The sequence below is a fragment of the Vipera ursinii genome (assembly GCF_947247035.1).
Source record: "Vipera ursinii genome assembly, chromosome: 1".
In the NCBI taxonomy this organism is placed as follows: Eukaryota; Metazoa; Chordata; class Lepidosauria; order Squamata; family Viperidae; genus Vipera; species Vipera ursinii.
Window position 1 is genome coordinate 111,841,933 of NC_139512.1, and position 26,812 is coordinate 111,868,744.

The window sequence follows — 26,812 nt, forward strand, 5'->3', positions numbered from 1 at the left end:
GTAGCCCTTGAGGTCTCAATCATAACTTTGCTGCCTCTGTCAAAGATACAGGTTTGCTGAACAGCAAAACAGCACTACGATTGTAGAAATCAAAATAGCCTGGGGAGTTGCATTAATTCTCTCTGTGTCCATTACATTTGTGTCTATAAATGCACAGGAATGCACTTTTCTCAGATTCAGAAAAATCTACAGAGGGTTTGTTGACAGCAGGGGGGTAGAAGCACTTATGTAGCTGTTTTCAAACATTTTAAAGTTAGACAGCTAAGCTAAAACTCACTAACACTGTAGATTTCTCTACTGAAGTTATTACGTATATTTTTTAATGCTTCTTATGCTACTTTTTTCTAAAACTGCAAATTGTTCACAGTATGAATGGATTTTAATAGGATACCCAACTGCTTGAGTCACATGAAGAGGTGGTTGTGATGAGTTGGCTGTTACAGGAAAAAGAGGAACCACAATTTGGTGCAGATTTCCATTTTTTACCAGGTACCCATCCTTGAACCTGAAGGTTAGACCTCTCGGTGTCTTAGCCTCAGGCTGCTCTTAGAAAATATCAAGTCTGTTCATAGTTTAACTTTGCCCTGTAAACCGCCCTGAGTCCTTCGGGAATAGGGCAGTATAGAAATCTAATTAATAAAATAATAAATAAAATAATAAGACCTCTTTCATTCATGACCTTGAAGCACATGAATGGGCAGACTCAGCATGCATCATTAAAACCTGATCAGGTAAAGAAAGAAAAAGTAATTCTGCCAGATATACACCCTCCTTCAGATCCTTCAACAGCCACTGCTGATGATACCCAGTTACATAAAATCATCGTAGGCCAGATCAGAGATGCTAGAAAAGTCTTTGCCTAATGCTAGGGAGGAAGCTAAAGTAGGAAGCCAAAAGATAACCGGAATAACAGGCATGTTTGGCCTTGGAGTACAAAATGAAGCAGGGCACAGGCTGATAGAATTTTGTCAAGAGAATATGATGGTCATAGCAAACACTCTTTTCCAACAACCCAAGAGACAGCTCTACACATGGACATCACCAAACGGTCAACACAGAAATCAGATTGACTATGTGCTCTGCAGTCAAAGATGGAGAAGCTCTATACAGTCAGTAAAAACAAGACCAGGAGCTGACTGTGGCTCAGACCATGAGCTTCTCGTTGCAAAATTTAGGCTTAAACTGAAGAAAGTAGGGAAAAGCACTAGGCCACTCAGGTATGAACTAAATCATATCCCTGATGAATATACAGTAGAGGTGACAAATAGATTTAAGGAATTAGATCTGATAGACAGAGTGCCTAAAGAACTATGGATGGAGGTTTGCAACATTGTACAAGAAGTAGCAACTAAAACCATCCCAAAGAAAAATAAATGCAAGAAAGCAAAATGGCTGTCTGAGGAAGCTTTCCAAATAGCTGAGGACAGGAGGGAAGTGAAAGGCAAGGGAGAAAAAGAAAGATACACTCAACTGAATGCTGAATTCCAGAGAATAGCTAGAAGAGATAAGAATACCTTCTTAAATGAACAGTGCAAAGAAGTAGAAGAAAACAATAGAATAGGGAGGACCAGAGATCTCCTCAAGAAAATTGGAGAGATGAAGGGAACGTTTCATGCAAAAGTGGGCATGATAAAGGACCAAAATGGCAGGGACCTAACAGAGGTAGAAGAGATTAAGAAGAGGTGGCAAAATTACACAGAAGAACTATACAAGAACGAGCTTAGCGTCCCTGATAACCACGATGAGATGGTCACTGACCTTGAGCCAGACATCCTAGAATGTAAAGTGAAATGGACCTTAGGAAAGCTGAGCAACAACAAAGCTAGTGGGGGTGACAGTATTCCAGCTGAGCTATTCAAAATCTTAATTTGTAATGCCTTTTGTGACTTGGTTTTAGGTTATCTGAGGACTTGCCTCTCCTAATTGGATGTTCCCCAACCTATACAAGCATGCAGGGAAGGGATGCTGAGGGCCCTGACAAGTTAAGGGATCATGGATCCAGAAGCTGTTTGGGTAGCCTTAATGCTATGGAATATTTTAACCTCAAAGGTCTAATTCAGACCTTTCTCCAGGCTGCCAATATTATTTTGTTTAATCGTCTTTTAAAAAATAATGTGTGCTTTATTAAACTTTTATTTTATTGGGACACTGGGCTCCTGCTTTCTTTTTATTTGATTGGTGGCTTGGGTTATGATGGTTTGGTCTGGCAATTGGACAGAGTAACTGTTTGGAAATTTATATAATGCTTTCATGATAGTTAATTTGTAAACCATCCAGAATCTGGGAACTTGGCAGTGCATAAATAAATGCAATAACTAATTAACTAACTCAATAAACTAAAGCATTTTGCCTGAAATCAAACTGCAAACTTCCTCCTTTATATGGTTAAAATTGCCTTATTTCCAGCATGTCTTTACTCTCTGATACAGAGGTAAATAGACTCTCAATACATAGTATGGAAATGAGAACTCTATTTTCACTCTAAATGAAGTGAGAGAAATAACCATAAACCTTGTGCTCTAGCCATAGACAAGAGACCTACAATGCAAAGCGGTGTTAGTGAAGAAACCAAATGGGCTCAAGCTGTGAACCACAGGAGCAGAAGGGGACTTGCATATAAAATATCACTATTGCAACATGTGAGACTTTCAAAGAGACCCTCAAACACACACATTTGAATTTCGTACAATAGATCCAGGTTTTAATTATGCAGCCTCCAGATGTAAAACTCACAGCTGAGTTGGTTCAATGTTTATATGTTTCCCAGTGGCAACACTACAATTTCATTTACATTTAACTCTCTCAGCAAGGAACCAAAGAGATGATGCCAAATGGTGCTATTTGTAAGAAGGCTATAAGAAACACATCAACCCATGGAAAGCTGCTACGATACCTTTATCATTATCTTATTATCAGAAGTTGCCCACCTTGCCCACAAACGCCACCAGACGTATATTGGCTGGAGTCTCATCAGAGCTGAGCCAAAATTCAGAATTATCATCCGAAGCTACAGAAAACTGAAAATCTCCTATAAGACAAGGAAAGATAATTTAGCTAATAAGAACAGGAAAGTTGACATATAAATTTGTTTCCTGTCCTGGCAGGCTACCTGCAATTTATAATGTCATGTGTTTTTAAATACTACTGTCTGGTCTCAAAAACACCTGGAGTGGCAGTGCCTTATGGTTTGTTTATTTTTAAGAAGGGAGGAGAAAGAAATACTTTACTCATAAATCTCATAAGCTTTTTGAAGGCATGTAACTTGTGACCTGGGAAGGGCAGTGAGAAGCAAAATGTGTTACAATCATTAGGTAGATAATCTGGCTTCTTCTGAAGCTGCACAACAATGCCCAGGGTGAGATTGTGGGAGAAAGACAATAATAGGGTGGGTTTTCTTTTGAATAAAAATATTCTGGCATGAAGCTAGGGGAGAGAAACTCCAGAAAAGAATCTCTGCCCTTGAAGGAGAATTTATTGTACTCACCATCTTTGAAGGGATGAATGTAGCCAAAAATACGTAGCCCATAATTTTTCCACTTGGGTGACACAGCCAACTTTTTTACTGTTGTACGAGTCTAAAAGATAGAAAGGAAAAAAGAAGTTCTTTGCATGTAACATTCCACTTCCCACTGGGAAAGTGAAATGTTGGAGAAATGCTGTCCAATTGTATTCACTGTGATAGCATACACTGGAAAACAGAATTTATATATATGAGCTCCTCCTATGCATTGTGCAAAACCAAAGCATTACCCAAAACATTAGCAAAATGAGAGAATGCCAGTTAAACCTTCTCTCCGGATATAGTAAATAATGTCCTATTACTTTAGTGTTACTGTCTGCTTTATTATGTGTTGCACAATTGTCTTGATGTTTTCCTCTTCTAAGCTCTTTTACATTGCTGGCCTTTGGCTATAAAATACATTCACTCATCCAGCAAAGTGCCTATTGTAAGAATGTAAAGGCATCATTTGTAATAATAAATGAAGCCAAGTGGGAATTTCAATTGTACTGCTAATCTTCCCACACTCTACTGTATAACTTCCTCTATCAGATTCTAATTTTGTGAGAGTTCCCATATTTGGTCAGTCCTACACCAGTGGGAATTCCTTGGCCACAATCATAGGGACAGGAAGCTGTATAGACTACATTCTTACTCAATTTTATGTCCTTGGGTTGTACTGAACTGTAACTCCAATAATTTCTGGACAGCACAAACTTTAATTAGAAGAAACTGTAGCCCAGCAAATCAAGATGGGACCTGAGAGAAAAGACTGACTGTGATTATTTTACTTTTGTACGCTTTGTTTTATCTTACTTTGTTGTATACAAAGAGTCAGAATGATAGGAACCATTTACAAATGCTGTGAATGGATGGATGGATGGATGGATGGATGGATGGATGGATGGATGGATGAATGGTAAATGCTCTTAAATGAAAGATATTACTATCTGGCATTCATTAACATTCAGATAAAGCCAAATTACACTTAACAACATGTAAATTCTCTTAAGAATATTTACTGCATAGAAAAAAGAGAGGAAGCACTATCTTGGAAGCTATGAAACACTGGCATCTTACTGGAGAATAGATTATACTTACATGAGGATATAGGGGGAAATGCAGATTCTTCCTCAGATGTCCCACAGCTCCTCCACACCAATCTTCAAATACATGCAAGTTTGCTCTCCCTTTGTACTGCAAATAAAATGGCATCACTTAGGCTATGCATAAATTCTCAGGCGGTTTTGTGGTATATGTGTAGGTATAGGTATGCAGGTATGTGTATGTAAAAAAATAACAATAATGAACCTGAGTTATCAAAAATGTTGGATTTTAGCTTGTACCATCCCAAAACAATGTTAAATGGTTATGGGAGTTCTTAAATATGAGATTAATATCTAAGACATCTTTCTTCTACCAGGTAGACACCTAGGTTATTGATAATATTCATCAATTAGCAAAAAAGGAAGTATATAAATGTCATTAAACAAAACAAAATGAAGCATGACTCCATATTTTACATGGTAAATATTACTGAGCACTTACTGATGAACACAATACATTATGAGAGTTTCCTTGGTCTTGGAGCTTGGTTGGTTTTTTTTGCAGATGTTTCATTACTCAAAGTAGGTAACATCATCAGTGCTAGTAAGGAGTGGGGTTCGCTCCCAGTTTATATTCTAGTGGCCTGCCCTGTCAGCATTGGTGGGAGTGGTTTTGGAGGATCTTTGGTTGGGCTATTTAGTGTTAGCTTATTTGGCAGTTCCTTGACTGGGGTATATTGTTACTTCTTGATTGTTGGTCTGATGTCAATCTATGTTCGTCCAGGTGTTGATTGCTGGTGGTGAGGAGCTTGGGTCTTTTTGTTCCCTTTTGGCTAGTTGATTTTCTCTTCTGCAGAGTAAGTAGATATTGTTTATACTGGTATGTATTGTATCTATTGATGGCCAATTTGTCTGAGCGACAGGCCTGGAGAACTTCTCTATTGTTTTTGGACTTGGCTTGTTCTTCTGTAAGAACTCTATTCAGATAAGACAAACACAGTGCAGCAATCCTGAGCAGCAGAAAAAGGAAACAGGCCATCTGTACAACATCTTCCAACAAAATGGGTAGACTAACACCAAGATTAACATCAGATTAATGATGCTAGCATCAGATTAACATCAGACCAATAATCAATAAGTAAACAATGCCCCTATTAAGGAGCTGCCAAACAAGGTAACAGTAAAAGCTCAACCAAAGAACCTCCAAGATGATTCCCACCAACACTGACAGGGCAAATCACTAGAATATAAATTGAGAGCCATTCCTTACTAGTATTGATGTTACCTAGTTTGGGTAACAAAATGTCTGCAAGAAAACAACCAAGCTCAGAGAGCACCAAAGAGCTCTCACTTCAACCCTGAACTACAATATTTTTCCTTTATCAGTACAATGCCTTATGCAGTATAAACCACTACAAGATCCTCTGCATTGGAGGCAAGTTATAAATATGTTAAATAAAATGAACTTGGGAGATTCCTTAAAGGATAAATATTAATGTATATCTAATTTTTTTTTAAAAAAAAATGAAGCCATTTGTTTATCAGCAAATAAATAATTGAATAACTGAAAGATGTGACTAGACCCCTTAACTATAAGAAAATAATGTGGAATGTGGACACTTGCAGAATAAATCAAAATGTATTCTCCAGGTAGGCAAAAATAGAACAATCACTTGCATACTGGCTTGTAATATTAGTCTAAGGATGGGCTGGGTATTTAGATCTTAGAAATCAATAATGCCGTTTTGAAAACTTAGAGGTCTCCAGCTCTGAACAAAGGAGAGGTGAGAACAAATTTTCAGACAGCCAACTGCAACTTGACATATTTGATAAATTATTGGAGCTTATTATGGCCTCTCAGCTCTAGCCAATAGTGGGTAAAGCAGACATGTCCTCTTGAACTTCCTGATTCTTAATACTTTGTTTAAATGCACTAAGTGCCTGCTCTTAGCCCATCATTAGGAACTCCTCCTTGGACAGGCTGAGATGTAAGAGTTTTAATAAAATAATTCTAATCTATGTTGATTTATAGTTATAGTTTCCAAAAGGAAAGAATTCAGACCTGTGGGGAAGAACAGTAGTTTCAGCCAATGGGTTATAATGCAGACCCATGCACCAGTTTTAACCTTGAACAGCCCTGCCTCCCTTCTTAGAACGGCAGGGGCTACCTGCATATTACCTTTCTGTGATACAAACCCAGTCAGGTGGTCACAGCCACATGAACAGTAATGGCCTCTTTCTACTGCTGACAGCTACACTTTAAACATTATCCAAGCCAATATTAATACTAAGCATATCTGATCATTAAGCCATATCAATTGTACCATCCAAAAATTGTCTTGGCTAAAAAAAGGAAGTCTGTCCAGCTAAAGCAAGATATCTGGCAACTTCTGCATATTTCCCAAGCTGTTAATCAACACAAGTCCACTGGAAAAACCAAATCCAAACCCAACAGATAATTCTATTAAACCAAAACATTATTATAGTACAGCAACCTCAAAGTTTTATGGGGATTACTGTTTTAGAGAATTTCCTGTTAGAGAATCTCAACTCACATCAAGCTTCTTATTGCCAGGGTTACAGTCTATGGTGAACATATGTGCTAGTTCTGTCCTTGCATACCTCCATCCCATGTTTCTCCAATTATTTTGTAATTTCTTTCTATCCTCTGAGGCTCATTATGCTAGTTAAACACGGCCACCAACTTAAGACTTTATTTATTCTTTCATTATTACTATTAGTTTCCCCTATAACCGTGGTGGCGAACCTATAGCAGAACCCTCTCTGTGGGCACGTGTGCCATCGTCCCAATCCTAGGCCTAGGCCTTTAGCTGGGTTTTATAAAACCTTTTTGCTTTAACCCTTCACTGCTGTGTGCAAAAAAAGAGAGAAAGGTTCAATCAATCAATCAAATTCAACTTCTCACAGGGAAAAAAAAATCTCACAAATTTGGAATTAATTGATTGAACTGTTTAGTTCCACCCAGTCTGCCATTACCACCACAGCCATGCCCACCCACTGGGCCACGCCCACCCAGCATCGGATGATACATAAGTGGGTTTTGGGTTGCAGTTTGGGCACTTGGTCTCTAAAAGGTTCACCATCACTGCCCTATAGCAACTCTAGTTTATAAAATATGATAGCATACTGAAGACACAATAAAAATGTACTTTTATTAATGCCTTGCATTAGCAAGATTACAACAATTATTGGATGGAAAAGGATTTATAATTTAGTAAGTTTGGGACCACCTAGTTAGCCCATGGAAACCCAATATTTGTGAACTCTGTTTTAATAGTGTTGTGTGCTGCAGAGTCCATTGGAGTTGGTGGCCAATAAATTTAAAATAATAACACCAACAACAACTCATGTAAATTGCATAACCTGGAGAAGTTAGCACTGTATTTCTTCTCTATCACATCCAGGCACTCTTGAACATAGAGTATTTCGCTTGAAGGCACTTTCAAATAAATGATCTTTACGAGTCTTCTGGAGCAATATAGAGCCCAATGAAATAGGGATCTATCATGGATAGATACGTGTGTTATGCACCTTGAAAGCTAGTAGCCTTACATGAATGAGAAACATAGAGAATAGAAAAGTTCCTTTGCTACTCAGAAATGGCTCTCTGCTATTTTACCCCACTGATACTAGAAAAAAAGAAGCTATCACCTCTAATTAGCTCCATCTGAATGTTATTTGATATATATTTCCAGAAGTTATAAGATAGGAACTCTACCATTTTAGTGTGGTTCCATGTAAAATGGATATGCCATTTTTATAGAGGTCCTTTATTTTAATCCCATTTATATCCCACCCTTCTCCGAAGACTCAGGGCGGCTTACACTCTAAGCACAAATCAATGTGCTTAGCAATAGCCTTCATTCTATGTATATGCCTGCTTATTAGGGCTTTCGCCCCCCCCCAAGCGGCATTATTACAAAGTCAGCTTATTGCCCCCAACAATCTGGGTCCTCAATCATATGTCCTTTAGACATATGATTGTTTAAAATTTCTTACCCCTCTTTAACATATATTAACCCATCAAAACAACTTGGAACAAAACCAAAATATAACTTATTCTCCACAAAACATGTCACCAGATATGTCGCCAGAGAAATTGCCTATAATGTATAAAAATACATTAAATTTATGTTGGAAGTGTGAACAAGAAGAGACATTTTATCATGTTTGATGGATGGGTAAAAAAAGGTAGAAAATTTGGGATTCCAATACACACACTGATTCAGAGGTTTTTAAAGACTAATGTACAACTGAAACCAGTTCCCCCCCCCCTTTGGGTATTGATGGATAAACGGTTAGAAAAAAAAAGTAATGGAACTTTGTTTCCATTTATGATAACTGCAGCAAGATTGTTGTGCACATAAAAATGAAAAGATTCGATACCATCCACAATGAGAAATGGCCGATGAAGATGATGGAACTTGCTGAAATGGTTAAATTGTTGTGTTTTTTAAAAAAAATCAGAGAAAAGACAGTATCAACATTTATCCCTAGCTGGAAAACTCTTATGGATTTTTTGTGTAAAACAGAAAAAAATGAATTTACAACAAGTGAGCAGATTATAGAAAGAAGAGGGGAATGTTGTAATCAAAGAGTAAGAAGTAAGGATTGGCACTCAGTTCTTTGTCTTTTCTCTCTTTTTTGGCTTATTTTTCTTTCTTGCACTTTAAATTTTCTGTTGAATTTTTACTTGCTTTAAATTTTTATCTTCCTTTTGAATTTTTTAAAAAAATATTTATAAATAGATTTTGAAAACATCCAAGTATAAACTAATATCCAGTGTTTCAGATGCAACAGAAACAATGTAAACTTATGTATAAAAGACTATGAAAAGATTAAATCAGTTAACTCCTGTTCAAAATGCCAGGTAAAATAAAATGTTATTAAATATTTTCTTAAAAATCAACATGAGGTGGTGCCAATGGGTTGGTGGTCACTCAGAGATGGCCCTGCTCCTCTTGACAACCCATGTTTGTCCTAAAGGAAGTGAATAGAAAAAGTCATACAAAAGTCTATTTATAGAGATGATTCTGCTGAGAAAACCATTTTTCCCATTTCCTCCTGAAACTGAAAAAACTCTTGTTACTACACAACAACAACAACAAATTCAACTTTATTGATTAGCCCTTGGGCCATATCAAAGTGCAAAGTTCCAGCAACAAACCGTCACTAAAACTTGATAAAAGCAATCCAAAATGGAATTTGATAAAATACAATTTAAAATGGAATTAAATAAGATACAATTTAAGATGAAATGGTAATAAAATACAAATTTAAGATACAGATAAAATATAACATTATATTTCGGAGTCGCCCTTACAATCTACCCCAATCAGTCCCACATATGCAGATCTTAACCGGATCATTTTGTTTAAATACTGTGCTACGTTAAATGTTATTTTCAAGTTCTGACCGGACATAAGTTATTTTGATATGGGGATCCCAATGGGTCATTCGTTTGGTATATAGACCAAGATACCTGTCTCTCACCCTCTTATACAGACAACAGTCAAATAGGATGTGAGCCAGGTCCTCTACCTCTGCCGCTCCGCAAATGCAGAGACGCTCATTGTACGGTATAGTATGAAATCTCCCATATCTGACCATTGTGTCAAGCTGTTTGAATCTTGCTCTCGTAAATATCTCCCTAAGATGTTTTGGGAGTTGTGACTTCAAATAACTGTCCACTTGAAAAGTACATTTGTATTTACTCAGCCATTTCAAGTTACCCACCTTACTAAGGATAGCTATATCAGTTTGTGCTTCTATATCCTTAATTCTTTGGGCAACTCTTTTTTTAGATTGTTCTCCTGTTACGCAAGAAACAGGAAGGCCACAGCTTCTTACAAAATTTGTTAGTTTGGTGATCCAGGAGATTTGTGATTGTAGTTTTATTTGCTCTAGTAGGCATAATTTGGGGAGTCTATCAGTCTCCATTTCATTAACTTTGCACCAGTAGTTATAAGCTCTTATTTTAGATAATGCCTGAATTGTATGAATTCCCAATTCAGCTCTAACTGCTGCAGCAGATGTTCTTGGATCTACACCCAAAATACATCTCAGGTGCTGAGACTGTGTTTATTCTAAAACTGTGATTGAGTAAAGACCCCAAATTTCTGCTCCATACAAGAGCATTGTCGTAACCTTAGCCTTATAAACTTTGAGTAATGGAGCTAGGGACCCTGGGTAACTATGGTTCTTTAGTTTGAGCAATAAATTCAAACGGGCTTTTGCTCTAAATGTACTCCGTTGATGATGGCAGGCCCAAGATCCAGTCTTGGAAAAAGTTACTCCCAAATATACAAAGGTATTAACCTGCTCAATTGGTTCACCATCTAATTGCCACTTATGTCTCTGATGGTTTCTTCCAAACACCATTATTTTCGATTTAGATTTGCAAATGATTAGGGAGTTATTCTGGCAATAAGAGCTGAATCTTCTTAATAGCCTACGTAATCCTACTTGTGAGAATGATAATAAAATCATATCATCAGCATAAAGCAAGCTGTTACAGTAAGTATTTAGGATCATCGGCATGTGTACCATCGAATCCTTCATTAACCCTGGCAAATCATTGATGTATAAATTAAATAATAATGGGGCCAGGATACACCCTTGCCATATCCCTTTATTTGTGTGAATCCTGTTAGTCAGGGCCCCATTAACCCCATACCGCACCCTCAAACAGGTACTTGTGTAAAGGGCTTTAATCAAAGCCAGGAGTCTGGGTTCTATTTTAAGAGATGTCAATTTACTCCATAGTACGTCTCTATTTACCATATCAAATGCTGCTGTAAGGTCTATAAAAGCAGCAAACAGGGGTCTCCTCTTATAGGCATATTTGGCAATTAGATGGTTCAAGACAAAGCAGTTATCAATAGTAGATCTGTTTTGTCTAAAACCTGCTTGTTCTTCTGTGAGGATGTTGTTTTCCTCTACCCAGGTTTCAATTCTGTTCAAAAGGTACCCAGCATATTTTTGCTACAATGTCAATCAGGCTGATGGGCCTATAATTACTAGAATCCTTTTTATTCCCTTTTTTATATATGGGGACAACTATTGCCATCTTCCAACCATCTGGTATATGGCAGGTGTTATTTATGTGTGTAAAAAGACCTGCTAATACAGGGCCCCACCAGTTGGGAAATTTCTTAAATAATTATTTAAATAATTAAATAATTTTGCTAATATTTGATTCCAAGAATGTTGGCATCTGTGGCTGAAGGGGCCAAGCCCAGAGGTCATTGAAGTCAACCCACATCCCCCATTCACAATTACAAGCTACAGCATAGCAATTCCTGAATCCACAATCTTGCTGAAAATGGTACTTTCCCTTTCTTAACATCTCTGTTGCAATGATAATCCCATCCAAGCAGTGATTAACAATGTCCTTGCTTCTTGCATTCAAGCTGGCACATCCTCAGCTGCTGTTCCCCAAGTATCATTGTGATACTTGAAATAGAAGACTAGATCACAGGGTTCATTAAAGTCATAGGTGCTGAGGGTATGGAAACAAAAAAAAATGGCTGAGATGGAACAATATTAAAGTAAATCCCAGATATAGCCCAACAATGTATCTTCTCATGAAAAGTCAGCGTTTTAGAACTGATGCTTCAATAAATACAATGCAGATCATGACAATGTTATTTTGCATGAAGTTAATGTAAGATGCCGATCAGACTCCTGTGCAAACCTAAGTACTTAATAAAACAAGAAACTTTATTATCCATAATGACATATCCCAGACTTCTATTTGGCTATTTTGTAATGCAGCTTCCAGATTCCCTCTGTAATGTAATATGTATACAGGGCTTTTAGCCAGCCATACCCTTCTGAGATTCAAACCTGGGCCGATTGCACCTTAGGTAATTGTTCTAACCTTTAGGCCACTGGCTCTTTCTCGCTTTGTTAGCTGAGAAGCAAGGGAGATATGTGTTAAGTGTTTGTTAAGTATTTAGAATACCTTGTTAGGCCCCAAACACACACACACAGTGGGTTAGGACGCTGAGCTTGTCGATCAGAAAAATAGGGACCACTACGGTGGGAAGGTAACAGCGTTCCATGTGCCTTTGGCGTCTAGTCATGCCGGCCACATGACCACGGAGACGTCCGCAAACAATTGCTGGCTCTTCAGCTTTGAAATGGAGATGAGCACCGGTCCCTAGAGTTGGAAACGACTAGCACGCATACACACACACACACACTGATGCTCCCCCAAGCTAACTGGCAGAGCCAGGTCTTTAGGCTCTTACAAAAGATCAAGAGAGTAGGGCTGACCTTCCATTAGGGGTGGGGCAAGAGGTTCCAGAGGGCAGATGCAATGCCCTTTTCCTGGACCTCCCCCCAGTAGGAATAATCGGGCCAAGGGGGCCCACAGGATGCCTCTTCTGTCAGCACATGTGGGATGGGCCAATCCCAGTGGGATGCATTTGTAACAACAGCCTCTCTGTGTATTTTCCTGTCACAATGGCAGCCAAACAACATCTGAAATGCCCAGATGGAAGTATCTGTGTTACAATAAAGAGTATTAATCCAAACTCTGTAAATAAATTTCAGCTAAAGATTCAGCAGGAGATGAGCAGGATCAAAGGGGAGGGAACTGAATCAATTAAATCTTATTTATTTGCCTGAATTGTAGAACCTCCCTGGCAACATTTAAAAACATTGTTTAGCCGCTATGAACATAAACCTTCAGGAAAAGTTCAATTATTGTAAGATCGTTTCATCAAACAATGGTCTCCTCAGCCAAGAATTAGTCTATTCACAGGATGTTACAGCCTTTTGGCAGAGAACGTAAGCTTGACATCAAATGCTGAAATTCATTATGAAACTTCTACGAAGCATCAGAATAGAAACAGAGCAAATATTCTAATTTTATTTTATACTTCCCATTAATTTCAGTGGATTGCATCATGCTGTTACACACAAAACACTAAGCCATCAGATGGTTAGGCTGATGTGATTTTGGAGCTATTGTGGCTTAGTGTTATTTACAAACCAGACTCCTCTGTCTAATTTAGCAAACCATGATTTGGGTTAGCTCCAACAGTTCAATTATCTCAATGTTTTAATAATACTTTCTAAATGTTCTCCCTGCAAAATCTCCAACTCCAAATTGTCTTCTTTCCCTCTTAATGGGAATGGCATAGCAGGAACCAAATACAGAATGAAAAAGGTTAGAATTTAAATTCTGATGCACACATGCTGGCTTTGCGTGCTGTGTATTGAATAAACAGATCTATTATACTTAGCCTCATACGTATCTACAATAAGATATCTATACCAGCCACACTGTGCCTGAGAGTCTACCAACCAATTCCAGAATAAAGGCTGAGGGCATAGACAACCTAGATGTATAATCGCTTTATGTATCATAGCATTTGTATGTCACTAACTCCATGTAGGCCTCTATTGGTTGACACAGAATCCAATAAAAAATAAATTCCACAGCATACAGTAAAACTTCTAGCAATAATGTCCCCTTTCTTATCAAGCTTATCCACATGAACTGCCAAAGGTTCTCCAGAACAATACCATTTTGGAACCATCCTTCTAAAAGCCAGAGTTTCTATCTTTTTGCAATAAAGTATTCCATAGGCATGAAGAACATGATTGAGAAACATTGTTCCCTTGCTTCCCTCCTCAAATCTGACATGGGAAGGGCTTTTAACTTCATGTTGGGAAGCCAGCGTTGGATGGGTTGACCAAGTATCAAACCATATAGGGCTTTGTAAACAACAACTATCACCTTCAACTATATCAGAAGTGTATTGGCAACCAATGCATTCCTTGTAGTTGTGCTGGGCCAAAGCATCACTTACCTCCTCATTCCAAGGCAGAACATGGCTTGTTACATTTGGTTTTGAGGCTCTTCCAGTTCTGTCATGACTATACCTTTTAGAAAACCACCCGTGAACGCCTTGATCTTCTACCTGTAATTTTAAAAAAGGGAAATGCAAACAAAAGAAAAATTAAATAGGATGACATTTGTAAAGGACCAAAGAAACATACTTTTGGCCTGATGATTCCAAATGATACCAGTGCCAAATACAAAGGTTTTGCAAAAATTAGTTCATAATAATAGAATGCAAGTATTGAATGAAATACTCCAGTCCACCTTCCTGTGTACAGGAATCTATCGTTACAGCAGATATAGAAGGAAGATCTTCTAGTTCTGTTCAGATATACAGTGCTATCACTCCTGAGACATTCAGATTAGAAACATCAGCAGGAAATGACTCAGCTTATGTCAACCATCCCTCCTTATAATGAGACAAATTACTTAGGCAATTAGGGAATTCAAAGAAGGGAACAAAAGCCTTAGCCTATGATCAATGACACCTTGTCAAATTCCTCTTCTGGCAGAATTAATTCTCAGACAGCTGCCACCAATGAAGGAGGAAAGGGAAAACATCCCAAAATTAGCTGTGTTACACCTGGCCTTCCTTCCAGTAGCAATGGGTTTGTTTGTTTGTTTTTTAAAAATGCCTGTACCCGCTAAAGATGGTGGCAGGTGGCTGCTTTCTGCAGGCTTGGGACTTTTGACACCTGGCTTCTAATTCACTATTTTCTTCCTTATGAGGAAGCTGTAGCTGTCACTGAGGCAATCAGTGCAGTGGTTAGAAGGATGTAAAGGTGAGCTGTGGCTCTTGAAAGCACTTGCTCCCATCTGGAGTCTGGCTCTGATCTCATTCATAAGCATTTAACATAAAAAGGATTGGCTGTCTGAAATGACAACAGATATTCTATCTGGCAAACACACAGAGAAAGATGTGGGCCTCTTATTGTTCACAAGAACTACCACAGAGCTCTGGAAGGGAAAGGAACTATTTGCAGAAGTGGGCTACACCATAATAGAAAACAATCTTCTCCAGGTGGTGTCTTCTCCAGGTGGGAATACTGGGAAGTAGTCTAACACGTTGAGAAGGATTAGGATATAAAAATTATCTTATAAAAAGTAAGAAGTTGGTACAGACAAAAACTCTGCTGTAATAAGAAATGTGCAGCCACATAGGTTCAATATACAAACATTCTACTGAGTACTACTCAGTGCAAACATACAGCATGTCTCTGAAGTCCTTTGTCTACATCTGAAGATGAGTTTTACTCCCAGAGGAAGCTACTGTGCATGGATGGAACTACTTCAAGACCTTGTTGTACAAGGCACATTCCAGCAGACATCAGCAACAAGATGGCCACTGTGACCTTTGTTTCTCTCCTAGCTGGACAACTGTAATTTTTCCTCAAACATTGCTCTGTGTGTTCCAGCCCATCTCAGGTGTGTTCAAACCTCAGATGTTAAATCTTCGCAGATGAAGAGATTATTACAGCATTACTGAGCCTGGACATGGAACTGCAACAACAACCCTCAATGGGAGCTTTATTTAATACTCTTAGTTTTGAGCTGACCGTCACCTAGTTCAGGTGACTCCTGAAAAGAAGCAAGTGAGCTTCTCTTAGGTGGAAGCCAAAAATATATTGCCTGAGACTTGAATGTGTGTGTGTGTGTGTGTGTGTGTCTGTGTGTGTGTGTGTTTTAAATGGATGAAGACTAGCATGAAGACATTTTATTTCATTATTTTCACTTTAGCTCTGGGTCTTGATGGAATGTAAGAAAACCTTCTATTGTTAAAAGGGTATTCTAATAGTAGTACACTATGAAAACAAGAAAATATTTTGAGGACAAAGGTGCATTGCAGCAACTAACATGTTCCAAAGTGTTTACTTCCTTGGGAAAATTAAAAAGGGCAGGCAAATGGAGAAGCAGACAGTCTATACAATCTACAGCCTGAAATATTATAAACCAACCCAGATTGGCAGACCACATTCATGAACACCAACTGGCAGCCAAAAGAAATATTAAAAGTCATTAAACCTGGACAAACTCAGCCATAGTTTCAGCTGGGAAACTGGTAAAATTTTAGATTAAGCCAAGTCCAAAAATGCTAGAGAATTTTTGAAAGCTTGGCTTTCAGACAGTGATCAATATACCTATAGACACAAATACCATTTGTACTGGTATATCATTTAAAACAGTGCTTTTCAACTTTTTCACCCATTGTACCACTTTTAGGATATGGCAACATCCGAGTACCACCAGTCACCTAGAAAGCTGTCAAAAACTTGATGACCAAAAAAAAGAAGGAAAAAAGTGATGAAGTACAGGTAGTCCTTGATTTACAACAATTCGCTTAGTGGCTGTTTGAAGTTACAATGGCACTGAAAAAAGTGCCCCCAAGCCACAGCCAAGCAAGACACCTGCCTGCCCGCCCGGCGGCTCTCTTCCTCATCTCCGAGGTTTTCATTGTTGTGAGCATTTCTGTTGAGGATTGGCAGCAGGGTTGGGGTATTTGGTTTTCATTCCCCCCATCTGCTGGGTGGTTGCTTCACATGACCCTGGGACACTGTGACCATCATAAATATGAATCAGTTGCCAAGCATCTGAATGTAAATCAGAAGACCCTGGGATGCTGCAACATTCTAGCTGATCAGCGCTTCTTCTGGGCTCAGCAGAAGCGCCAGGATCACCACCGAGCTCCAGTTGGAGCCTGGTGCTGATCCTGGCACTTCCATTGAGCCTTGACAGCCCTGAAGAAGCACTGATCCTGACACGTTCGCTGAGCCCTGACAGCCCTGCAGCTCCAGCCATCTCTCGCTCAGGCTTGTGCGGTGCTGCCACCAGTTCAGCTCATTCCCCTCCTCCGCTATCACTTTTCTAGGATGGTCGCGTACCACCTGCCAGGTGCCAATGTACCACAAGTGGTACCTGTACCACTGGTTGAAAAGCCTGATTTAAAAGATACAATCAGAAGCCTAGCAAGGAAACAAGCATCCTAGATATATCTCTGCCAGTGGTCAAAAGTCAGATAAGAATGAAACAAAACCAGACACACAATCATGGGAAAAACAATAGTTTAATCAAGGGACCATCAAGAAGAAAACCATACTTGCACCAAGGCTAGCAGGGCAAACTATCATATATGAATAACCAGCAAATCTCATGCTCCCTCACGTTAATGATGCTACCTAGCCTGGTAATAAAACATCTACAAGAAAGCATCCAAGCTCAGAGATAACAAAGAACCCAACAGTTCAACCCTGGGCTACACACATTTTCTTTTGTTGGAATCCAGATACAAGTTAGTCTTTTACTTTTGGTTTGTTAAATCTAGATCTGATCTGATTCCAGATTCCTTTTCATGGTGCAGACACAATTTCAGGCTTCCCATTACCAGTTTTTGAGTGGTCTGAATTAAAATCCTTATTTTTCTTTATTAAATATATATGCTGCCCCTCTCACTGAGGTCTATGAAAATTCACCATGACCAACTCACCACGGGACAACTCACTGTGGCCAACTCGCCATGGGACAACTTGCTGCAAGACAAGAGTTACACTAATATCAAAGAAATGGTGGAACAGAATCATTAAAGAAAGGATGCAAAAGAAGGAACAGAATAAAATGTGAATGATTACAAATTAATATATATATATTTGCTTTAAATAATTAAATTGAATTGTTAAATTGTCCTGCGTCAAGTTGTCCCATAGCAAGTTGGCGATGGCAAGTTGTCCCAAAATGAGCTGGCTATGGTGAATTGGCCGTGGCAAGTTGGCAGTGACAAGTTGGCCACAGCAATTTGGCTCCAGCGAGCTGTCCCATTTCCATTATTAATGAATTATTAATTATGAATAATTAATACATTATCATAATCTGTATCCTTCAAAAGTATCCTTGGAAAGATAAGGCAGTGGAAAATGGTTAAAAACTATATCAATCCTTATCCCAGCTTACTTTATTGATGGGCATGTTCTAGCAAAATGTAGTGGTTTCTATGCCACATCCCTAGAGATGGATTCACTTCTATGAAATAAATAATATGTGTCTCATGTATAGCAATCACATCTATTCATGTCTATTTTGCCTCATGCTTATGCTGCAGGAACCTAAGGCAAAATAATTTTTCATCACAGACAAATACACGTTGTACACTTCCAGACAGCTATATTAATCTACCAGCAAAATGCCTTGCCTACAGGCGGTTTTCATGACACCATAGCATTCCCATCTGTAATACAATTTCTTTCCTACCACATTTCTCCTGATGAGAAAAAAACACATTTTAGCTTTAACTTCTTAATATCACCAGTATTACTATTACATTCACAGCCACACTTTGGCAATGCGGGAGTGGGGAGGAGGGGTGGGGGTGGAGGTGTTTCCATTGCAGGAAAATCTGGCCCTGCTACTTTGGATCTTGTCCTGTATTTAACCCCTGCCTGGCCAAACCTTGGCACAGACAGCATCTTCAATCAACTCTCTGGCATTTGGGTATAAATTGTTAAAAATGTATCTTCTTTTGCTCTACTTCCTGCTTGAGTGAAATGCCTCCACAATTACAGCTGTTCAGAAAGCTGTTTAAATGGAGTCATGCCCCTATTATTTTATCTGTTCCAGGCTTTTCTATCCAGGTGTGCTGCTACAGTATATCACCATGGCAAATGATACATTGCAGTTTTGTAATCATTTTTCTCATTTCCCAACCACCACCACCCCACAGCATCCTCTCAGAGAATTAAGTTTTAGAGGGAAGATAAAGACAAATAAATAAATGATACACATCTGATATGTCAGATAAAGAGATGAAGACATTTTTTGGTAGGGAGAGACACAATTTGGTTATCAAGAGAGGATAAAGGATTTTTGTAAAATTGTGGTCCAAAGCTTAGAGAATATAATATGCAGCTGTTGCCCAGTTTGAAAGTAAAAAGGGAAAAACTCTTGCAAGTTTTATACTTCCAAGAATAAAAAACATGCCCTTGATGACAGTATCTTAGTATCAAAATAGATCTAAAAAAATATGTAGAAGTTGAAAACATTTAAATGTGCATTTTTAAGTTTTAGGAACCTGACAGTCTGGAAAGGCTTACTGTATGTTTGCCCCTTGTGACTGTGCACATTCCATATTCCTCTTTTGGCATTTTGTACATTATTTAAGGATTTGAAGCGTGTTAATCACACTTGTTATTTCTACTTCCTACATCCATGCAATAAAAACAAAGACAAAAAATGTGGGAGCGAGCGGTTCTGGAGGAAACTGGCAGCCAATTTTCTTTTTGCCAGTTTTAAAGTACACCAGTTCTTGCCAAGAAAGTGCAATTCTTCATTATAAAAAAAGAATAGAAGGCTATAGAAAAGATTCCAAAGAGATAAGAAAAGATCAAAAGAGGCAACAGACTTGTGCAGCTGCTTCAAAAGGGTACCTGTGGCAGTCTGGTGTGGATATAGGTGCCTTGCAACAAATTTTGAAACAGTGGTCATCTATGCAACTGCTTTAATGCTTGGAGAAGAGGTGCTTCACAAAGCTTTATTTTTGACCCCCTGAGTTAAATGGCGAACCAGTTTCTGTTACAGAGGTGACTCAGAGAAAAAAATTATTTTCTTCATCAGGTTCAAAATACAGGACACTGACACTGAACAGTTTATACCCGTATGCGCCTGTGAGTGTGGATATATTTGTAGTTGAATGCATTTGTAGCACTAAATGTTTAACGCAGGGATCTTCAAACTTGGCCCTTTTATGACTTGTGGACTTCAACTCCCAGAATTCCTCAGCCAGGCACACCCCAAGTCATAAAAGAGCCAAGTTTGAAGACCCCTGGTTTAACAGCTTAAATACAGAGATATACCCAAGTCAACAATCCTTGACAGGATGAGGATGGATTCTTCATGTTGTGTACATTCTACACAGCATATTATAAAATTAATGATTATTCTCAATATATAGCCCTTCACATTTTTCCTGGGATTCAATTTTTCCCTACCATAGAACCAGACAGGAGTAAACACAGTACAGGGATATTTCATGAAGGTTCCTGACTCCTTTTCCCCCACTGCAGTGATTTTGGTGGGCTCTTGACAAATTTAAACTTCACTGCCAGGATAAGAATCAGCATGAAATTATATCCCCCTTTTCATTCCACTATACTCCTGAGAAATGGAAGATTGACCAGTTCCAGGTTGATTTATAATGAATTATTGTTACAGAATTGTCAAAATGATATCCCTGGTTTTTTCCTCCGGTCTTCCCTTCTCACATTAATTTTATCTTTTAGTTTTGGGACTTTGGCCACCTCTACCCCAGCACCATTTCTATTGCAATTTTATTACTGTAAGCTGCTTTTGGAGACTATTCTGTTGAAAAGCATAGCATAAACGTAGCAAATTATTTGATATCAATTTGTGTATTAATTGCTTATTGTAGGCATTAGGGCTCTACCAGATTACATTTAATAACCCAGCTCCAAAAATGAGAAAAGCTCCCTTAACCCATAAATAATAGTGGTTTCTGTGCTGGGGGAAGGGTGTCAAAATGACAGCTGTGACTGAACAAAGATCCATCCTTTTCTTTTTTTAAAGTGACATCCATAAAAAAGGATCAGTTTTCTTCACTCAGTTGCAACTACCAACTTGATTTTTTTTAATTTTATTTCTCCATGGATGTCACGCACTGATCCTTTTCTGGCTCCACCAAGGTGGTCCTACTAAATTTCTTTTCCTCTATTCTCTGCAATCTTATACAAGCTTGCCTGGAAACTCCCAGAATTTAAATGGATATGGAAAGAATTTGCTGAACTACTGGTTGCTGGCATTACTTCATTGATGAGAGAGCCAAAGGGATGGTTGTTTCTTCCTGCCCTTCTACAGTAATGCCAAAAACTCAGGACTAGACAAATGGAATCCATTCTGTCATTCCTTCTCATGCCAGGATAAACATGGAATGGGACCCACCAGCTTGTCATTTGGCTGGCCCTCCATGCTGAGCAGCTGGCTCAGTGATCCTCCATTTTCATTTCCCACAATGCCTTGGGATGACGTTATGCCTGGTGCTTTGAGGCCCATTTGAGAAAAGGGAATCTCTCAATTACCTTTAGATTATTGCTGCTGTTGCCATCCCCAAGTAAAAGTGTATCCTTGAAATCTAGAACTGATTCCTTCATAGGGCTCAAAGTTCTAGTTTGTTTTCTTGCCATTTGCAATAGAGGAGAGAAAGGCAGGGTCAAAATCTAATAAATGAATCACCATTACAAAATAATATTAATCACTCCTTCACCAAAGTCCAAAGCTTTAGCCTGTTATCTTATTTTCAGCTGTAGCCGAAACAGTGGAATAAACATCCAGTGAAAAAGCAAATAAATAATCAAACAGTGAGGAACAGGACAAAGCTATTTCACCTGTTGCTGAGATCACGCAAGCACGTCAAATATGTTGCAGCACCTCTCAACCATAAACAAATAGTAGGTTGCTTTTTTATACTTGTGTGTCATTTGGAGATCTTCTGTACCAAAACTGATAGCATGACATACTTTTTATTCAGCTTCCAAACCAAAGTGGAGATTGTGTTGCAGATTTTTCTCCTTTCCATAATCTGTCTTCTTCAATTTGGAACTGAAACCAGGTTACTCAAGAAGCATCGAAGAGATGCTTATTGATCGCCTGGGTGATAATGATAATGATCTCTGGAGGGCGCGGGATAGGGGACATTCCTCTATCCTAGTCCTATTAGACCTCTCAGCGGCTTTCGATACCATCGACCATGGTATCTTGCTGCGGCGTCTCAGGGGATTGGGAGTGGGAGGCACAGTTCTTCAGTGGTTCTCCTCCTATCTCCTGGGACGCTCGGAGTCGGTGTTGGCAGGGGGGCAGAGATCGGCCCCTAGGTCTCTCGTTTGTGGAGTTCCTCAGGGGTCGGTTCTCTCGCCTCTCCTGTTCAACATCTATATGAAACCGCTGGGTGAGATCATTCGTGGTTTTGGAGTTGGGTATCATCAGTATGCCGATGATACCCAACTTTTCTTTTCGACCCCAAACCACCCCAGTGATGCCCTCGCCGTGATGTCCCGTTGCCTGGAGGCGGTTCGGGTCTGGATGGGGAGGAACAGACTTCAGCTCAACCCTGACAAGACTGAGTGGCTGTGCATTCCGGCATCCCGGGACATTCCAAATGTTCCATCTCTTTCTATGGGGGGTGAGCTCTTACCCCCCGTGGATAGGGCTCGCAACTTGGGAGTCCTTCTAGATTCGCGGCTTACTTTGGAAGAGCATATAGTGGCCGTGACTAGGGGGGCTTTCGCCCAGGTTCGCCTGGTGCGCCAGTTGCGGCCCTATCTAAACCGGGATGCCCTGTGTACAGTCACTCATGCGCTCGTGACCTCTCGCCTTGACTACTGTAATGCTCTCTACATGGGGCTTCCCTTGAAGACCACCCGGAGGCTCCAACTGGTACAGAATGCGGCCGCGAGAGTTGTCTTGGGAGTTTCCCGGTACTCCCATGTTACACCTTTGCTCCGCGAGCTGCATTGGTTACCAGTTGTCTTTCGGGTGAGGTTCAAGGTGTTGGTTACGATCTTTAAGGCCCTACATGGCATGGGTCCGGGTTACCTCAGGGACCACCTGCTGCCGGCATCGACTCCCCTCCGCCCTGTGCGTTCCCACAGAGAGGGCCTCCTCAGGGTGCCGCCAGTCCGGGAATGTCGACTGGTGGCCCCCAGGGGGAGGGCCTTCTCTGTGGGGGCCCCGGCTTTATGGAATCAGTTGCCGGTGGAGCTCCGGATGGCACCAGACCTTCGAACTTTCCGTCGGGGCCTGAAGACCCATCTGTTCGAATTAGCTGGTCTGGCCTGATGGGGATTATGGGTTTTTTAATTGTTTTTAATCTGTATTACTGTTTTATTGGGCAAGGGTTTAATTCTTTTTAATTTTTGTATAGTGTTTTTTGTTTTTTATATGTGCCCTGTGAACCGCCCTGAGTCCTACCAAGGAGAAGGGCGGTATATAAATCAAATAAATAATAATAATAATAATAATAATAATTAATAGGAAGTAAATGGCACTTGTAATCATTGCTTCCACCACCTATTCATAGAGCAGCAGCTCTAATCACCTGCCATTAAAAGCATCCTTAACTGGTTTACAGAGGTGGGATTGTCTCCAAAGATACATCAGTACTTTTAGGTATGTCAGGCTCAGGTTTTGGAGCTTTCATTCTATGATTTTTCTTTACCAGGCTGCCATGGTCTGGATGATTTGTGTAACAACTTTTGTATCATAATTTAAAAATAAGGACTAACACTCATTCAGTATGAAATTGCCTGCAAGGTCATACTTGGATTGCTATTATTATTATGCATAATTTTAACTGTGAGACTCAAGTGACATTGAAAAGTTTTTCTGTTCTAGTTAATCTCAAGATAAGCAATATGCCTGTTACTAGGAAATTCGAAGAGAATGTTTGGTCCATGCCCAGATTCACAGCTACTGTGAACAATAAAAAATTTCTTGTCATAACCATGCTGTAGTGGAAATAATGCAATTTAGTTTATTGATAGTAGAGTCTTTCTATCTGGCAATGAATGGTAATAGAATGAACAAAAGGAAACCATTAAGTCTAAATGAACACAGCAAAAACATTGCCAAAAATGGCTCCCTAGATCTCCTTTGTTTTTTGTTTTTTTTAAAAAAATGATAAAGATAAAGATGATGATGATAATTTCAACTTGCATCCTGCCCAGCTCATTCTGGGTAGCTCACAAAACTCAAAGAAATTACAATCAAATCAATAAAAGTTAAAAATAAATAGTGAGAAGTACGATGAAGCAAGAGGTCTCACTCTTCCTCACCAAACACACAGGTTAAGAGACAAGCTCTTCTAAACAACTGCCAAGTGGGGGCCATCCGGATCTCAGGAGGAACCTCATTTGAGAGGAAAGGCACTGCTACAGAGTAGGCACACTTTGGAATCCTCCTAGATGACATTGTTTAGTTGAAGGAACCCAGAGTAGGCCAAACCTGCAGACTGAATTGGCCAGGAAGATCCCATGGGAAATTAATCTGATTTTGTCTCATAATAGAAATAAATTACTCTGAACTTCTCTTTTATGTAATAAATAAGGAGAGAATAATGTGCAACATGCTTCTTGCAGAGTACACTGAAATAATTTCTCAAATCTCCCCTCAGGAAAGAAATACGAGTGGCAATAGCATAAGCTCATTAGTAAAGGAGATTAAAGTGTGTGTCTGTTGGGCATCACACTGTACATTGTACATCACATTGTACTAAAATCCAGGGTTCTCCAGATGTGCTGGATGACAACCCCTGTCATCCAGTCAGGGTATCTTCTGAAAACATTTCATGGAGCTAATGGAACCAAATTACACATTCACAAACATAGTGTTGGGGAAGGTTGTACTAAGAAGTGTTACATACATACACAAGTGCAGTTTTTTATTTTATTTATTTTTTATTTTAATTAAATTTCTATACCGCCCTATTCCCGAAGGACTCAGGGCGGTTTACAGGGCAGAATAAAATACAATATAAAAATAATATAAAATTAAAATACATTAAATTAATTAAGCCCAATTAAAACATTTAAAAAGCTAAAACCCCTTCAGTCCAGGCCTGATAGATCGAAAAACCAAGTTTTCAGGTCCCAGTGAAACGAACACAGATCGGGGGCGGTCCTAAGTTCCACGGGTAGATCATTCCAGAGGGCAGGCGCGCCCACAGAGAACGCTCTTCCCCTAGGAATAACCCACCGGAATTCCCTAACCGGCGGTATCCTGAGAAGGCTCTCCCTGTGGGAGCGCACAGGACGAAGGGAGCTTGATGCCGGCAGCAGGTGTTCCCTCAGATAACCCGGACCCGTCATCACCAGCACCTTGAATCTCACCCGAAGGGCAACCGGAAGCCAATGCAGCTCGCGGAGTAGAGGTGTTACATGGGAGTATCGGGAAGCCCCCATCACAACTCGCGCGGCCACATTCTGCACCAGCTGAAGCCTCCGAGTGGTCCTCAAGGGCAGCCCCATGTAGAGAGCGTTGCAGGAGTCTAAATGGGAGGTCACGAGCGCATGAGTGACTGTGCGTAGGGTATCTCGGTCCAGATAGGGTCGCAACTGGCGCACCAGGCGAACCTGGGCAAAAGCCCCCTTGGTTACAGCTCCTATATGATTTTCTAAACTGAGTCGTGAATCCAGGAGGATTTCCAAGTTGCGAACCCTATCAACGGGGGGTAACACCTCACCCCCCATAGTTAACGATGGACAAAACTGGTTTTCCCGAGATGCCGGTATGCATAGCCACTCAGTCTTGGCAGGATTGAGTAGGAGCCTGTTTCTCCCCATCCAGACCTGAACTGCCTCCAGGCAACAGGACATCACGTCGAGGGCATCACTGAGTTGGTTCGGGGTGGAAAGAAAAAGTTGGGTATCATCAGCGTACTGATGATTCCCCACCCCGAAACCACGAATGATCTCACCCAGTGGCTTCATATAGATTTTGAACAGGAGTGGAGAGAGGACCGACCCCTGAGGAACTCCACAAATGAGAGGCCTCGGGGCGGACCTCTGCCCTCCCATCAACACCAACTGCAAACGGCCCAGGAGGTAGGAGAACCACTGTAAAACAGTGCCCCCACTCCCAACCCCCCAAGACGTCGCAGCAGGATACCATGGTCATTGGTATCAAAAGCCGCTGAGAGATCTAAAAGGACTAGGACAGAGGAGCAACCCCTGTCCTGAGCCCGCCAGAGATCATTCATCAGCGTGACCAATGCTGTCTCCGTGCTGTACCCGGGCCTGAAACCCGATTGGTACGGGTCCAGATAATCAGTTTCCTCCAGGAACAGAGGAAGCTGATGCACCACCACACTCTCAACAACCTTCGCCAAAAAGCGAAGGTTGGAAACCGGACAGTAGTTATTTAAAACAGCCGGGTCCAGGGCAGGCTTCTTGAGAAGGGGTCTCACCACCGCCTCCTTCAAGGCAGCAGGAAAGACACCCTCACTCAAAGAGGCGCATATCACTGCCTGTAACCAGCCTCGTGTCTCCTCCCGATCTGAATAAACCAGCCAGGAGGGGCACGGGTCCAATAAACAGGTGGTAGAGCTCAGCCTCCCCATAATCCTGTCCACCTCCTCGGGAGTCACAGGATCAAACTCAGTCCAGATAATACTACTCTCAAGACCGCTCGATTCCTCCCCGTCAGACTCTGCCCAGTCAGCGTCCAACCCAGTCCGAATCTGAGCAATTTTGTCCGCCAGATGCTGGCTGAACTCCTCGGACCGCCCCTGTAAGGGCTCCTCCCTCACCTCCTGATTAAGAAGGGAACGACTTACCCTAAACAGGCCGGCCGGGCGATTATCTGCAGACGCGATGAGGGCCGCGAAGTGATTAGACTTCG

General features: G+C 40.3%; 1 protein-coding gene across 1 annotated transcript in view; it reads right to left on the reverse strand.

The window, feature by feature from the left end:
• B4GALNT4 (beta-1,4-N-acetyl-galactosaminyltransferase 4) overlaps positions 1–26,812 on the reverse strand; it is a gene marked incomplete at both ends in the record, with an annotated part of 237,260 nt that overhangs the window by 65,195 nt on the left and 145,253 nt on the right. The window contains 4 exons of the mRNA XM_083348960.1: positions 2,928–3,028; positions 3,485–3,575; positions 4,601–4,696; positions 14,391–14,501. Coding sequence (XP_083205086.1) covers positions 2,928–3,028; positions 3,485–3,575; positions 4,601–4,696; positions 14,391–14,501 — 399 coding nt within the window. The remainder of the gene's footprint in view (positions 1–2,927; positions 3,029–3,484; positions 3,576–4,600; positions 4,697–14,390; positions 14,502–26,812) is intronic.